Source organism: Nelumbo lutea, chromosome 1 (genome assembly GCF_056320005.1).
Source record: "Nelumbo lutea isolate HS-2025 chromosome 1, American lotus-T2T, whole genome shotgun sequence".
Taxonomy (NCBI): Eukaryota; Viridiplantae; Streptophyta; class Magnoliopsida; order Proteales; family Nelumbonaceae; genus Nelumbo; species Nelumbo lutea.
Genome location: NC_142684.1, coordinates 111263214 through 111280906, shown reverse-complemented (window position 1 = coordinate 111280906; position 17693 = coordinate 111263214). Strand labels below are relative to the sequence as shown.

Genomic DNA, 17693 nt, shown 5'->3' with positions numbered 1-17693 from the left:
CTAACTCTCTCTTGACAAATAAGTTGGTCACAGCTTGGTGGTAATAGTAGTTGCCATTTACATAAATGGTGAAGGTTCAAATTGCATTACATTCATGTTATTTTTACACAACCAGCGAAACCATTTGACTATGTTCAATTTTGGGTTTGACCAAACTGAACCGGTTCAGTTAATGGTGGATTGACTTAGACCGACCCATATCAAGTTTGTGCATGAGTTTGGTCCCGAACCGGCTGACCTGAAATGGGTCAATAGAATAGTGAATCGGTCCTGCCCAGATTCGGGTCTGGTTGTACGAATATTGGTCGGCCCAGACAATCTAAACCATGCAAAGCAAGCATCTGCCAACCCATCACATCGGACCATTTTCGATCCAAGTCGACCCGGATCAACATGTACTAGGCCGGGTCGGGCTGGACCGACTGGCTCACCCAAACGAATCGGACCGAGGTGGTCAGGTCTGTTCATATTTAGACCAAGTTGAGCTGGTCTGAACTCGAGTCAAGTTGATTTGGATTTATGTTGAATTTGGTGAAATGTGTTAATTTAAGATAAAATTAAATTTAATCAATAATTAATAGAAAATTAATGCATTAATTATAAATTATTTCATTCAAATGAAGAAAATTAAAAACAAAAAGATAAGAAATTAATACTTATATTTGTAGTGGTTAATGGTTATACATAACCCAACCTATCAACCCATTTCCAACCCACCAAGTAAATGGGCGGGTTAGATACTGAGTGGGTTGGGTGAAAAATTGTCACCCCGAGTTGTCACATGATCAATAACTAATGAACTGTTAATGGTAGTGACCTATTAGATACATTTTGAAAGTTTGGGGCACTGTAGAGATACATTTTAAAATTCAAGATCGAGGATGGGTGTATGAATACCAATCCCACCCTACCATGCCACCACATTGCCATTATTATTAATGGCAATCACACCAATGTAGCATATTGGAAGCGTATTTTATGAGATTTTTATTTGAATTTAAAATTAAATCGGATTTGATATATTATTAAAAGTATGAGTTGATTTTTTTTTATCTAGATCAATAATTGGATCGGTTCCGGTTCTTGCTTGTCCCAAACCGATTTAGACCTAGAACAAATTATTTTATTATATATATAATATTTTATAATACACATCGTATTTTATTATTTTTTTATAATTTTTATCATATTTTATGTTTAATAAATAATAAATAAGATAATATTAGTTTAAAATGTTTAATTTATTAACATATAAATAAATTATTATGTTTTCTATTTTTTATTAAGATTATATTATCAAAATTTAAATTTTAGTTATTAATTAAATAAAAAAATATAGTTTTTACCATAAATGGGTCTATCTGGTCCAAACCTAATAGACTTGACTATTAACTGGGCAGCTCTAGGTTTCTGATTTTGTCCCAATTAATAATTGGCTTGAGACTAGTTCTCCCTAAGGGAGGGAGAGGGAATTTGTTATTCTCTGGTTCGTCATCTCAAGTAGAGGGCACTCTCACAATAAATGACTATTGAGGCGTGGAGAAGTTGCAGACAACTAGGTTCAAAGTATCGCAAATGCTAAGTGTATCAGAAAGACAATTTTAAGAGATGTATTGGGATACGTGTTGGATATGCATATGTATCGAAAAAATTAAGATACGCATAGATACGCATGAAAACACTATAATACTTTAATAAATCATAAAAATACATCAAGAACACTAAATATAAGACCTCAACGAGGTATATATACATTAAATTAATATATTTTAATGGTTTTATGAAGAAATACATCGTAGTTAATTAAATTTCATTAAAAAATCCATGCTTAACTATAATTTATAAATTGAAATTCCTAAGTTTTATGGGAGTGGAAAAACCCAACTCCATTATCCAACCACAAAACATGCAGTCACAACTTCTAAGTGAAAACATTATCAATAATTATTTATTATTTATTATTTATTTTCAAAAATTTAAAAAAAATAAATAAACATTATATGATATATTCAATTATTCAAAAAATAGTTATTAAAGAAAAAATTTCAATTGCTTTGTGGATATGATAGATCATCCATAGAATTTTAATATATTCAATCATTGTGATCAAATGATAAAATATACTTAGTTTTTATTTATCTTTAATTCTAAAAATATAAAAATAAAAACAATTATTAAAGAAAAAATTGCAATTTCTTTGTGGATTAGTGGATATGATAGACCATCCATAGAATTATAATATATTCAATTGTTGTGATCAAATGATAAAATATAATTGATTATTAATTATTTTTTAATTTTAAAAATATAAAAAAATTTAAAAAATATTAAAGAAAAAATTTCAATTGCTCTATGGATATGATAGATAAATTCATAGATCTAAAACATATCATGTCTTTATAAGCATAGAAAAATTACATTTTCATATTTTTTGTTAATTTATATTTTCCCTAAATATATTCATGAAATTTCCATAGATATATTCATAACACAAAAATTATGATTTTGAATGTAAGAAATGTAGGTCAACATAAATTTAAACATTCAAAAAAGAAAAAGAAATCACAAGATATTATAAAAATTAAAAAACTTACATATTTTTTCAAAATTTAAGAAATATTAAAAAGTTAATGATTTACACTTGTTTCTTACAAATTTTTGTATATCTAGGACTCTAGGAATGAGTTTTGGAGTTTTAAATTCATTTTAAGGGTGAAAAAATGCTTATTTTAGGGGAAAGAAAGCTTGTTTCCCCCTTTATTATTATTTTTTTAGTTTTTGGCCGTATTTTTTTCCATAGTGTATTAGTCGATATGCCCCGATACAATGGAAAAAAAAGATGATATCACCAATTTTTCACCGTATCTTGTATAAGATTTTTAAAGATATGATACGGTACGCCCCGTATCATGCATATCGTATTGAAATTTGAAACCTTAGTAGACGATCCTTGGGTGGCACTAATTGTTGTACCAAATGCACGTCACTACAGAACTGTGTAAAGTTTACTTTGATATGGGAAAATTCCCAATTAGTACCATATACTTTTGGCTTAGTGCCACATTGGTCCCCAAACTTTAAAGCATGACAATTCATTACCCAAACTTTTAAAACGTGTCAATCCAGTACCTATCATTAACCAACCCATTAACCAGCCATTAAATGACATTTAAAAAGAAACAAATGCCCTTCAAGTGTTATCTAATTCTCTTTATCAACCATTCAAAAGCTGACAAAAAATGAACAATCCCAAATCCTTACCTCTTTTATTCAAAAAAGTTGGGGTCACATTTGAGTGGACATTTTGGTGACCCAACTTTCTTAAATAGAAGAGGCAAGAATTTGGAACTGTCCATTTTTTTATCAATATTTGGAAGATTGATAAAGAGAACTAGATGACGTTTAAAGGACATTTGTGTCTTTTGAAATGACACTTAATGGCTGATTAACGGGCTAACTAATGGCAGATAACTGGATTGACACATTTTAAAAGTTCAGATACTAAATTATTGTGTTTTAGAATTTATACACCAAAGTGACACTAGGGTGAAAGTATAGGTACTAATCAGAAATTTTCTATTTTTTTTAAATAAACTTTATATCGATTAACAGTGGAAATTTTGATTATAGATTTGCATCGATTTTCAACGCATTTTTTTTATCGCAATTCGCAAACAAATGCCCACACAATTTAACCATGTACATATTTATCCTGATTCCTGATTCGGTGTTTGTACAGTAAACAAATGCAGGGTCAATGGATGAAAGCCCATTCAAATTTAGGCAAATTCTCAACGCGAACCGGTCCAAATTGCACTGTAAATCCAATCAATTTACAATTTTATTTTGGGCCCCTCGTATACCCAAAAATGCCCTTATCCATCTATATTTTCCCCTCCCCCACTCTCCAACTTGGCCCATCCATATTTATCCGCTTCCCCTCCCCGTAGAAAAATTCCATTTAGGTCTTAGCAAAATTCATGGCTCCGCCGTGTCATAAGAATGAATGATAAAAAAATAAAAAAAAATAAACGAAGGAAAGAGGAAAATTCGTATATGGTGGAGCAATGTAATTCTTTTTTGCAAGTCAGAGCTATGTAATTCCAATAAGTCACAAATTGAAGTATGATGTGCATGGAGTTGTGAACCGTACGTTGATGGAGAGAAAAGGTAACATCATCACGAGTCATGACTTGAAATCCAGCCCAGCCCAGTCAGCTCCATGTGTGATGAATTAGATATGTGTTGTCAAGAAACCAAAATCTCATCGCAGTCGACAAGATCCCACGTAATGCAACGTAACTTTTTTATTTTTTTTTCTGTACGTCTCCTTTCTTCCTTTGCTCTGAAAAGATTCACTTGGTCTACCCCCTAGCTACTCTGGAATTAATAAAAGAAATGCATTGGCTATTCAACTCAGTTCGGCTAATTACGTGTTCTTTTCTGTTTGGAGCTACTAATTGCTTTTTAAACAAACAGAAAGCTGTGGTTGGAAATCGTAAGACTTGCGTGGAAAGTTTTCTTTGGTAAAGAAAAGATAGAAGTTAATTAGCAGGAGATCTCGCCCCTTTATATTCTTCACCTGAAAGAAATAAAACGGCAAACTGTGATGACAGACGACGGTGTAGAGTGTAGACAGTAGATAGAAACTAGAAAGAAAGAAAGAAGCGTTAAATCGACTCTACACCATTCCAAGGATGGGCCGGTAGCCCTCGCTTGGTTACATTTGTACTGTCTCCATCGTACAACGCCACCGGATCTGCTCCTCACATCTGGCGCCTCACGCGTACATCCTACCATGCATTAAAAACTTCTTTCATATTTATCAATTATTATTCAGCGGAGATGCTCCCAATGCACGGCGGATGTGACTGTGAAGCGCCCATTTGTGAGGAGTAGATCCCGCTTCACGCGCGCATTGCCAATCTGCTTAAGATCATCTTATCCATCACAAACCGTGACAACCTGCCTAATACAAGGGTCAGAGAGACAGAGAGAGAAGCCTAACAGTTCAATAATTACGAGCAGTAGAAGTATTAATTGTTGTCATGAAGTATGGTGTTGTTGAAAAGTCTAAAATTGACCGTATGGGCCGCGTACGCCTTTACCCTGTGCATCCACGAATCACGTTCGACCACGTTAACCAGGTGAAGAATGTATAACGTTTTAGTCCAGATGAGCTGGCATATACACCCGGCTGAACTATCTATGAGAGTTGAATACGTCAGTGCTCATAGTGACCATCTGGGACCCAGCTATACTGAATACTGGCGTATTCAACTGTGATAGGTAGTTCAGCCGGGTGTGAATGTTTTTGTCCCCAGCTAATCTGCTTCATAACGTTCACGGTAAAAGGCCCATTACCATGAATTTGGTGGTTCAATTGGACACAAATCAGCACAAAATGACAAAAGTTAAATCAAAAGAGCACCAACTGAGATTATCTTCAAAGCTCAAAATGGTAAAACATAACATGTGAAATTAGTTAGTTTTCTTTGGTTCTGCGTTACAGCAACCCGATATCAGATCATGAAATCCTATTTTGATTACAGAGATAAAGCTTTTGGAATCCAAACCATCGATTATCGCTGCATTGACACTTCTCTCTGCCTCTCATGAGTTCTTTCCCTTGCAATTTTTCTACTTCAAGAAAGCTCTTTCTTCTTGTGTATATGTAAATAAAGTAAGAATTTTCCTGTTCTATCGATAGTCTTGATTCTTGAAGACAAATATCTGGTTTAATGATTTATAATTTCCTTTTTTTCCTGTAAATTTGATTTATAATACAATATTTTTTCATTGCAGGAAAACTTGTTCGATTGCTGCAAAGTTATGCAAGACATAGCGATAGATGGCTACGAATCGGCATTCAATATTGTTTCTAGTTTGGACACGCCAGACAATGTGCTTGACCAGCAATACTCCAGCATGGAAAGCGAGAAGACCGGCTCTCCTATAGCTTACCACTATTATAAGAGCAGGCTAAAGAGACGTCAAGCGATTGAAGAGAGAGAACATCATCTCCAGAAATCAAATCACTGTTTCTCGATCACATACAGCTGTTTACCTCTCCAACTCCACTGAAAATAGAAAACGAAGAATTGGAAAAACGGATGAAAATGGTCTTTTTGTTTAAATTGTCATCGTTCTATGTAGAAATAAAAAAAAAAAAAAAAAAAAGACAAAACCAAACTTGGAAATGAAGGACTAATAAGGATTTGTGTTCGATTGAACCGTCGAACTCGTGTTAATGGGCCTTTTACCGTGAATGTTATGCGTTCTCCACTTGGTCGACGTGGTCGAACGTGATTCATGGGTGCATTCGTCCACTGCACCCATGGGTGCATAGAACGCGGTGCACAGATGACAGAACGAGATTCGTAAGGGCCGTTACTCGTGAATCGTGACAAATGTTCGAATAAATATATATAAATTAAAGTATTTATTCGTTCAAATTCAGGTGATATTCTGATCTGATCTCCCCATTAATTAAGAATGAATTAAATTCCTACGCGATCAGCCCAGCCAAGACTGGATGTGAGAATCCAAGAGCCGTTCTGACTTCACCCACAAATGCAAACTTTACAGAGATGGGATGGGCGTTTATTTTTTATTTTTTTTTGAGAAGAGGATCGGCGATTGGCCGAGTGCAATGCTAGGACCTCCTTCATCACAACCTGATCTATAAATAAGAAGTTTCATTAATAAAAATTGGCGTTGCTCTGCTTCTGACTTCTGAGAGTTGTATTAGAGTAGGTAGGACGATAATGATGATAGTCAAATTCTGGAAGTGAAAGGAGATTTGCCTGCGCTGATTTACACAAACGCATTATTTTTTGTTTTATTGTCCATGGACAAAATATCGTTCTCATAGTTTCAGTTTTTTATTTTTTTATCTAATTTTAGTGAATGATGATTGATGATGGGGTGGACGCTGATATTTCAAGAAAGAATAGCGAGTGGCTCAGTAGCGTTTCAGAAACACAACAAAACAAAACATATATATAAACAGATTAATTATTATTATTAAGAATAAGCGATGATTAGTGTTGCTTCCATTCCATTCCTTCAAAAATCCAAATGCTTCAATAAAAAACGGCTCGAGGTAATAATTTATCGTGTCTTAATATCTTCATAATAGATGGTCCTAGCTATTCGATAGTTTATATTTTCTTCCAAATTAAGGGTGGTGTTTGGCACCATTGCAGATTTCTCCACAATCGTGTCGCATCAAAGCCACATCATCATCTCAAAAAATCAGCGATGAAAAGGCTGTTTGTTTGGCTGATTTCAGCCATTTTTGAGAAATTGCTGAATAATAGATCCTTAAAGGCTTAAATCGGCCGGGCCTGGATGACGAATGATCAATTTTATGTTCCCCCAATTTTTAGCTGATTCTATCACTACCAAACAAATTTAAAGCCAATTTCTCAAAAATCAACTTCTACCAAACAATAAAAATTGCCAATTTTTGAAAAATCGCCTCAATCAACAAAGAAGAAGGATGTTAATATTTTAATTTCACCTATAAAACAAATGGTAAATTAAATTCAGCTCAATTTACATGATATCTCTAAAGTTTTGTATTACAACCTTCCATTCATAATAAATAAATTATATATTAATTTGTGTTAATAACAACATCTCTTCATCTCCGATAGATTTTGTTGCCCCTCCCTAGTACTGTACTGCTGTGAAGCCTTTGCTGCATCAGAAATGGTTGTGGGTCTCGTCTTTACATACCCTGTATATGTGGCTTGCACATGAGCGTGTCGACAGTGGCAGCAGTTGAATAAGATGGCGCTAAATTCAAGAATGCAGATACGGAAACAAGAAGAAAAATAATAATAAACAATTTCCTGAATCGTTGCAGCGTCAGAAGAAGTTGGGGTTCCACCATCTCAAAACCCCTCTCCCTCTATATTCCCATATAATATTCTCGTATTTTTGACTTGTTAACTAACCATGGTTTAGCAGTTTAATTTCAACCATAGAAAGCATGCTTGCATACAAATTATTGTTTATTATTTAAAGATTTCAAATCAATAACGCCTCCAAAATTTATCTTTTTTTTTTTTTTTCTATGCCTTTGAACGGTGCATTTGCATTCAGACCCAAAAGGCCAAGCTTTGTCTTTCCTTCTTTTCTTTTTTGGATGCTGAGCTCGAAAGCAGTTAGTTTCATAATTTTTTATTTTTCTCATGCTTGTTTGGATGGTTAACCCAATCGGTGTAAATTTTTGAATTGAAGTTGGGTTGGGGTTGGTGATGCCGATTGCTTTTCAAATACAAATAGCATAGGTTGGAAAACCTTTTCCTCACCATAGATGGATCACTTGGAGTCCTGTACCAATCCTAGTGATTAAAAGTGGCATTAATCCAAACTTGCAAAGAATATTTCAACTTTCAGTAGAAAACCTTCACCAACTTCTCTTCTTTTTCTTCCAAAAATATACACATGCACACCCGTGCTTGAGTTGTGGGCGGAGAGGATTTTCATCTCTGCTTTGCGTATCTTTGAATGAAATATTGAAGCAGCAAATTAAGAGAGGGAGAGAGAGAAAAAGGAGATTTAATGGGCCGTGAAATCCAAGGCTTCCCTCGCCGCAATCGACGAACCCTTCTCCCACTACTTTGGTTTCTCGCATCACATGACCTGCTCCCCCCCAACCCAAGTTCCTTCTAACCATAACCATGGTTGAGTTAATCTCCCCCCGACCTTTCCTCAATTTCATTCCAGTCCGCATTCATATTCATAAATCATAATAAGCTTGTTATTCTCAAGCTCAGCTTACTCTACGAGATTAGTATAAAAATTCTATTGTGTTTTGATTTTCTCAAACTCAAAGCTGGGACTGAGAGAGAGAGAGAGAAAGAGCCAAGGCGTGCGTGCTGTTACCTGGTAGTAGATAAATGGCATTATCGTTTAAAATTCTTAAAACCCCCCAAACTTATAATGAGAACGTGAAGTCAACATATTTGCTGTTTAATCAAGGCTCGCCACGTAATAATATGAAGGACATCTGTCAGTTGTTGCAGGACAGATGGCAGTTGAATGAAGGTCGTGCATATACGTGTCTTCTCTTGGTTGGTGAAAACCCATTGATTAGCGGAGCCTTGCGTCATGGGTCGAGGTTGACAGCAGGTGAGAGATATCTTTGTTTACTTTACTAAACAAGTGATGTTAGAGAGAGAAATACGAAATTAACAATGAATTCAAGAGAGAGAAAGCCACGCTTGGATGGTTATATAAAGGCTGTGGGTGACGGAAGCTGCTGCAAAAGGTAAACCCAAAGGTGAGGTTGAGCGATAAACACAAATAGCAACCGAGTGTTGGAGAGACAATTCTCTCTGTGTTTTTTGTTTTAAGCCGTGTTTGATCGTTCTTCTTCTTCTTCTTCTCCTCTCCCCCCCCCCCCCCCCACCCCTCCTCTGAATCCCGCTTCTCTGTATCCCTTTCTGTCATCATCTGTCTTTCAAAATATTTTTTGGGGGTATTTTGAACAAGAAAAAAGCAAACTTGGAATGGTTTTTGGAGGTCAGGTGGTTCAGAATAGTGATCCAGTTTTTTCTTAATGAAATTACTTCATGGTAACTTTAGGTGTTTTTTTTAGTTGATGATCTGCTTTTTCTTTTTTATTTGATCAACTGAGAGGGTTTTTTTTTCTGTCCCTCCTGTTGATTCTTCTAGTTCTAGAGGTTTTCTTTGTTTTAAGACCTCTTTGATCTTCATTTCTTTTTATTTTGTGGAAAAACCCTTTTTATTCTTCTCTTCCGTTCTTCAAAATTCTGACCTGGTTCTGTAGTTTTGGTAAGAAACAGGTTGGTTTGCAGTTTCTTTTTTATCTTTTCTTTTTGTAATTTTCTTTGTTAAACTATTGGAGGTTTTCTTTACTTCATCTTGAAGGCATGGCAGCAGCTATAGACATTTACAGTAGCAGTAGCCCTGTCGTTTCAGATCCCTTTAGAGAGGAGCTCATGAAAGCACTGGAACCTTTTATTAAAGGTGCTTCACCGGCCTCCTCTGCAACCCCATCAACCTCCTCTCCCTCTTCTTCATTACCTTCTACTTCTTCCTCTTCTTACCCTTTTTCTTATTTCCCTTCTTCTATCCCTTCCCAACCAAATCCTATCCCAAACTTTTGCTCGACATCAACAACCCATATGTTTTCTCAAGGGTTCTCGAGCCATGATCAACTGGGTCTCGAGCGATCAGGATCTATCGGGCTTAACTACCTTAGCCCATCTCAGATTCAGCAGATCCAAGCCCAGATCCAGTTCCAGCAGCAGCTGGCTGCTATGGCTGCCATGGCTGCAGCTCCCGTCGTCCAGAACCAGAATAATCCAGGACAATGGCAGCAGAAACAACAGCAGCATACCCTTAATTTCCTTAGCCCGAAGGCCATCCCGATGAAGCAAGTGGCTGGTTCAGCACCAAAGGCCACGAAGCTTTACAGAGGGGTGAGACAACGGCATTGGGGGAAGTGGGTTGCTGAGATCCGTTTACCGAAGAACCGCACCCGGCTTTGGCTGGGCACTTTCGATACCGCCGAGGAAGCGGCTTTGGCTTATGATAAGGCCGCTTACAAGCTCAGGGGAGAGTTTGCAAGGCTGAATTTTCCGAATCTCCGGCACCAAGGAGCCCATGTGGCAGGGGAATTCGGCGATTACAAGCCTCTCCAATCCTCCGTGGACGCGAAGCTTCAAGCCATTTGTGAAAGCTTGGCCATTTCGCAGAAGCAGGGGAACTTGAGTAAGCCTGTGTTCCTCGCCGACAAAAAGAAGACGACGATGGACGGGCAACCGCAAGCGGATTCGACAGTTTCACCATCTCAGCCGCTGCAGACTTCGGTTTTGGAGAAGTCATCACAAGGCGAATCCGGGTTTCTGCCATCAGAGAATTGTAAGGTGGAGAACTCCTCATCGCCGTCGTCGACGGACAGCGATGAGTCTGCAGGGTCTTCGCCTGATCCTGATTTTAAGTTACCGGATTTCACAGAGCCGCCATGGGATGAGCCCGAGAACTTTCTGTTGCAGAGATATCTTTCATGGGAATTTGATTGGGAGTCTATTCTATCTTAATTGGCATCTGTTGTGGTCTCGTTTTTCCCTTCGTCTTTGTTTCTAGGTGCTTTCTTTTCTTCATTTTCTTTTTCTGGGGGGTTTAAAGTGGTAATCTCCGGTAGTTACTGCAATGGGTTTTTAGCACAGCAGAGCTACTGTTGAGTAGTCAGAGTAAGGTTTAGTTTAATAGTGTTCGGATTTAGTTTTTTCTTTTTCTTTGTTGTTAATACCTCATCTCTCCCTCCCTCCAATATCCATCTGGTCGTTGCTGGTTTTTTTCTTGCGGGACCGGGGAGGCTGCTGTTTCTTGAATGTTTTTTATTGGTTGTGGTCTTGTAGTCTATAATCTGTATCATGATGTAGTAAATTGTAATTACTTCTGAATATTATTATGTAAGAATGAATGGTGTGTGGCCTTCCTTGTTTGGTGTGAATGTACTGTACAACAATAACCAAGCATGTGATGATGTTGGTCTCTCCATGTGTTTGTTCTGTTGCATGGTCATGGGTGAGCTGGTGATGATGTTATTATTATTATTATTGTTATTATTATTATTATTATTATTATTATTATTATTATTAACAAGGGTGGGGTGGGTAATGAGGTGAAAATTGGAATTAATGAATATTATTTATTTTCTGGAAAATCTCCATTAATATCATCATAAAGTAACCTACTCACCTTTTTCTTTTATTTTACTTTCTTTGTTTTTATTTTTGATTTTAACAAAATGTTTCAACTCTCTAACTCTCCCCTACAAGGAGTTGTGAGTTTTTCTTTCCTGATCTGAAACAAAATTTATTAACGAGAGAATATATCCTGGTAGTAATTTGTAATTTATTGAGAGAAAGAAGTGAACAGGAGAAGAACAGAATATAGAAAATCAAGGGACATGTGCAATTGTTATTGAATTGCTTCAGTCAAAAGCAAGAATATAAATAAACATGATGAGCTGATATTTCTCCTACGTCCTACCAACCAGGCAACCAGTAACCAGTACGAGGGGTAGGGGTGGGGGGGTTGGTTCAAACCAGCAGAGACAGCCTACGACAGAAATATTAGCAATTCTGGGCTATTTCTCCTACTCCCTCCAATGAGCTTTTAATTTGCTGTAATTGATTTGTCTCTCCCGCCTGCAATTAATTACTTCCAACCACTTTCGACATAAAAATAGCTAGATTATTGACTGAACAAAGTCGATTAGCACATGGAATGGATTGTGCCCATGCAGCTTAAGCCAAAAGCTTTCCATACACTCTGAAGAAACGAGTCAAGCCCATAAAGATCGATCAGGTAAAATATAGTCACAATAAAGGGAATAAATGCGATCAATTGTTTCCACTTTCCAGTTCTTGGCCACGCAAAAACATCTCTATTAACCAGCAGGTTCTTCTAAGTATTCAGCCACCCATTCACAAACTTAGCTCTTGCAGCAAAATTACAAGTTCCTTCATTTTGGTAACTGAGTCACTGCCATTAATAGGTTTTGAAAACCCAGTTATCCAAACTTAGGTACAGTGTTCGGGAATCATCTGCACTAGGATCAGGACTCAGGAGGTGGTGGGAGACAGGTCATCGTCTAGAATCTATATATTTATTAACCATGCATCCATGGTTTATCCAAATTAATTAAGCAAGGTCCCTTGATTCTTGTAATTATGTGAGGGCGCCCGTGCCTCCTTAGCATTAGAAGCTTGAAATTATCTCCATCGTCATCTTTTAAGGGACAAATTAATTGACAGTTTTGCTCTCAAACTGTTAACATACATATATATATATTGAAAGGTCCGTGACATCCAGTTTCCCGAGTAAAGAAGAAAAATGAAGGCAAATGGTCATAATTGCACTCGACAGTCGACACCCACCCAACAGATACCTGAATGCCAGACTCGACTCGATATATATAGGACCACATATATTTAAGATATACACTAATTAATGTATGGAGCCGGGCGATTATTGATCGATCTGGTCCACTTAAGTTTTAATTTGATTCATGCATGCCCTCTTGATTAAATAATACAGCAAGGTATACGTAATTGCTGACAATATAATACCCATTTGATATATACCCCAAATTGGAGTTACGTTGCTCTTCTGCTCCAATTTTCAGGTTTTTAGGGTATTCAATCAAACTTGCAGAGAAAACCGCAGCATCTGGCACTGTAATCTCCCACCTTTTGTAAGGAAATTCTTTAAAAGGACCCAATCATGTCAGATGTTTATTATTATATTATATCTCCTGATGAGCTACATAAGCAGCGCAGTCCGCAGTTTGGAGGCCACCTTCCCACCTCTTTATTCTTATTCTTTCTTCTCATCTCGACATACAAAGACAAATTCACACGACCGTTCAAGGAGAGAGAGAGAGATATATATCCTTCACCTTGTTAGGGAATCCTTACGCTTTAAAGGCGATCGAAGTCCTTTCACCCAGGCCATCACTAAGTTTGTCTTTTGTATTAAATTTAATTAATACTTACCTGTGTACATGTTTTTAAATATCAATATATGTCCAAAGCACAAGATAAGAAACAAAAAGTGGTGTGAATAGGGATCAGTGGAGTGGAGTACATACATATCCCTCCCAAGGTGCAACTCTAATTAAGTAGCAAGAAAAGTAGAGACCCAAGTGGCCTTCTCTTGCTTTACAGGTCAGGAAAGTGTATATTCAGCAGTGTTGATGATGTGGTTTTGTGTGAGCTTTGCATCTATAGCATGGGCCAAGAATCTCGACTTTTCTCAAAAGCTGGACCTGCCCATGGCCATGGGTCATCAACAAACTAGAATTTTTCTAGGCTCAGCAGGCCAGAGATCTAGAGGGAGAGAGCAATGATTCTTGCCACCCACGCGTCATATTGAGTGAACAACAAAGTCTATAGGAATAATGGGGACATAGAGATATGCATTGACCAGAAGAGATCAGATTCGTTTGGAAATTGGAATCCCATTTATAAACCTGAAATGGACCAGCTGCAGTCTCACCTTATTTGCCTTTGTGTTACACTTAAGCAGCCTTCTCCTGGAAGACTACTACACTAAATTTGTCTCTCTCTATATCTGTTATACTTGCTTGAGAGTTGAGAGTTGAGATCGATATATATATATATATATATATATATATATATATATATAAAAACAAGTCGTCCCATTTTGTCATCTAAACCGGCCGGTTCTGATAACTATGGGCCTTTCCCTGGGATTCAAGTTTTGAAAACTAGCTAGCTAGGACTTCGATCGGAGTGGGACTGTGGGAGTGGCCCTCTCCTTTCTCCTTTGAAATTGATGGAAATTAAACAGGCCAGAAGAAAAGAAAATTAAAGGAAACATGCATGGAATTAAACCATGGTGCATATATGAAACTTTCTTGTCAGTTGTCATGACGCGCTCTTCTTCCAAAGTTCCAACCCAACCAGCAGGACGTTCAACCACCTACCTAGCCTTGTCTGGACATGATCCAAACCTGAAATAATCCAGCCAAGTTTTGTAGTTGTTGGACTGTACTGTACTGCGTACGCGGACCTGACTCAACTCCTCCAACAACACGAGGACACCTCACCTCTATCTTCTTTACCAAAGTATGTACGTACACTAGTAAAAACCCCATCCATATCTTTTTTAACTAAAACAAATTGAACTACTTATTTTCGCCTTCTCTTCAACTTTTTTAACTCTATCCTTTAACCCCATTTCAAGCCCAATTAATTAACTAGCTGTTAACCATTTTTGTAAACTACCTTGATTCTTCAATTAGCATCTACATGATTTGCTTTTGCTACAAAGGAGAAAGTTAGGAACTATGTATATAACCCAAATCAATCATACCATTTCAAGTTTAAATAAAAACGTTATCTGAATTCAAATCTGGACCTTACAATTAGAAATTCTTGATCAACAGTCTTTATTCAAGCACTATCTTCTTCAAAATGCAGCTGATGTTGTTATCATCAGCTGCAGAAGGATTGATTGGACCAATGACAATTAATTTACATCTTCTTCAAAATGCCCCAATAATTACTTTGACCAATTGGGCTACCCGACAACCCCAACTTATCAGTTTTCATTCACGTGGCGTACAATGCCACGCATATATATGGAGGAGAATATGGTTGTATCTACCTTGCCCGCAACGTCCTTGTAGAATGTAATCCCACAGGCCACACCAATACATAGACGAAGACGATATTAAATAATTCAAATTATAATTTTTCATTTCCTATATTCATTTATCTTTAATTATTTTCAATCATTTGTAATGAAAATTATATAATTTTTAATGGTTTTTTAAAATTTATCAAATGTAATAAATTTTCATAAAATTTCTAAAATATCTTAATAATTTTCAAAAATTATTTAATGTTTTTTAAATAAACTTTCAAAAATTTTATATCTTTTAATTTCAAAAATGGTATTTTACGAAAATGTAGTTTTATGAAAATTTCTGAAAATTTTATTACATTTGTGTAACTATGGGGATTTATTGAAAATTTTTTAAATTGTTATTAAATATATATTTTTATTTGATATTTTACTAACAAAATTACACTAATTTATCTTTCATTTTTCAATATAAATTAATTAATAATTTTATTTTCTAACATTAAAATATTTTGTTCCCCCCATTTGTATTTGGTTATTATTTATAATAATAACAATAACTAAAATTTTATACTTTTTGATAATTGTTAAATATAATTCTCAATTTTATAGAAATTAGTTAAAGAGTTTGCAATTTCTATAAAATGTTGTTAATGAGTTAATTAATAACAATATTTATTAATTTTTGATAATTTACTAACCATACTAATAAGAATATTTATTTTTTGGTAATTTACTAACCGTTATTACCAAAAGTTAATAAATACTAATAAGAATATTTATTTTTTGGTTATTTACTAACCGTATTTATTAACTTTGGGTAATAGCACTATTTAATACTTATTGAATATGGGTGGGATTAAATATTAACCGTATTTAACTATTTATTAATTAATATGAATATTTTAAATGAGGGAGAGTGGATATAGATGGGGGGATGCATTTTAGAAATTGATTAGGGAGTGGGTCAACATGATACTTTCCTATTGGTTTAAATAAGATACCTTTAGGAGAGATATTATATGAATATATGTCAATAGACCAGGTTTGGGTTGAAACCAATCTAAATCAAAATGAATTTGAACAGATTGAATGGTCTAAACATTGAATTGGACCGGTCTAAATTGGTAAAAAATATTCATTGGATTGGATTAGACCTGATCCATTTATAATGAAGTTACACTAGACTGATTCAGATTGGACCAAATCCAGTCCAATTGACACCCCTAACTGTAAGGACGGTATACAACTTTGTGTGGATGAAATCTCAATTCAGTAAGGCAATACTGTGCATCATTTATATTCATTCCTGAGCATTCTTGATAATAAAGCTCTCCACATTGTTTCGAAGATTCTCCTTTTAGGGAGAAATAGCTTGGAACCTGGTTTAATTAATTTTTACAGAAAATTTATCCCCAACTATATATATATATATATATACGAAATTCTGAAGAATAACATTTTTTTTTTCAGAATTTCACGAGATAACGAATCCAAAATCGTTCCATCCATAAATAGCTTGTCTCCTCTTCAACAGATCAACTGGACCAATTTGATGGAGGCTTATTGGAGGTTCCTATCAACTGCCATAACCAATCTAGGGTGGACTCGATGAGCCGCAACCCACGGGCCCTGTTAATTCCAGTTAATGTTCCAACAGGACCAACAACATCTATCCAGATAGGATATTAGATTCCATTCTTATCTTGAACATAGATATTTTTGGACCAAGATAGCACCTTCATCAAAATGCAACTTTAATTAGTGGGCCATAATGGGCTCTTCCTTTTGGTAGTACCTGGTAATAGGGTCTCTCATTAATATTTGCTGCCAAAATGGGACAAAAACATGCAGCTATTTATAAGAGCTAGCAGTGTCGTAGATTCCTGTAGAAGTGGAACCTCATATTAATTAATAGTATGTTTGAATAATTTGTGCAGTTTGTGGCAAACATTATTTCTCTAATATATATTTTATATCTAAAAGCTAATAATAGTGCAAAAGTTTTATGATTATCGACAAAATAGAATGTGTTTTGCATATATGGATATGATTATATATGTGAAATATTGCTAGTGTCATGGGCTCTCAAAAGTTAAAGCCACCTAAAAGATATAATGCACCAAAAATTAGATTAGTTAGGAAAATTTTGGCCTATTTAATTTATACTGTAGATTTAGATTTATAATAAATTAACTTAAGAGAATGTGTACATTAGTGTAGAATCAAGTATAAAAAGTATTAACCACAACATTCATATATGGTATTTGGATTTAACATTTGTACCTTTCATGATATTCGTTTTATATAGTATATAGAGACTAGGTAGCTTAACTTCCCATCCACTGTACAAATGCTCATGCTGAAATACTCAACTACATTTCCCTGGCCATATTGAATGTTGGTCCATACATTTTACGAGTGGGGACCCCTGTGGTGTACGGTATATGTTAAGCGAAAGTAAAATAATAGAAACACATAAGAGTATACAATTATTTTATATTTTTTATTTTGTAAATAATTAATAAGTA

General features: G+C 35.6%; 1 protein-coding gene across 1 annotated transcript; it reads left to right on the top strand.

The window, feature by feature from the left end:
- The first annotated feature begins 9184 nt into the window (after positions 1–9184).
- LOC148876802 (ethylene-responsive transcription factor RAP2-4-like) lies at positions 9185–11497 on the top strand. The gene has a single exon (XM_088970975.1). It carries the CDS (start codon positions 9909–9911, stop codon positions 11079–11081), a length of 1173 nt encoding a protein of 390 aa, XP_088827101.1. The 5' UTR covers positions 9185–9908; the 3' UTR covers positions 11082–11497.
- The last annotated feature ends 6196 nt before the right edge of the window (positions 11498–17693 follow it).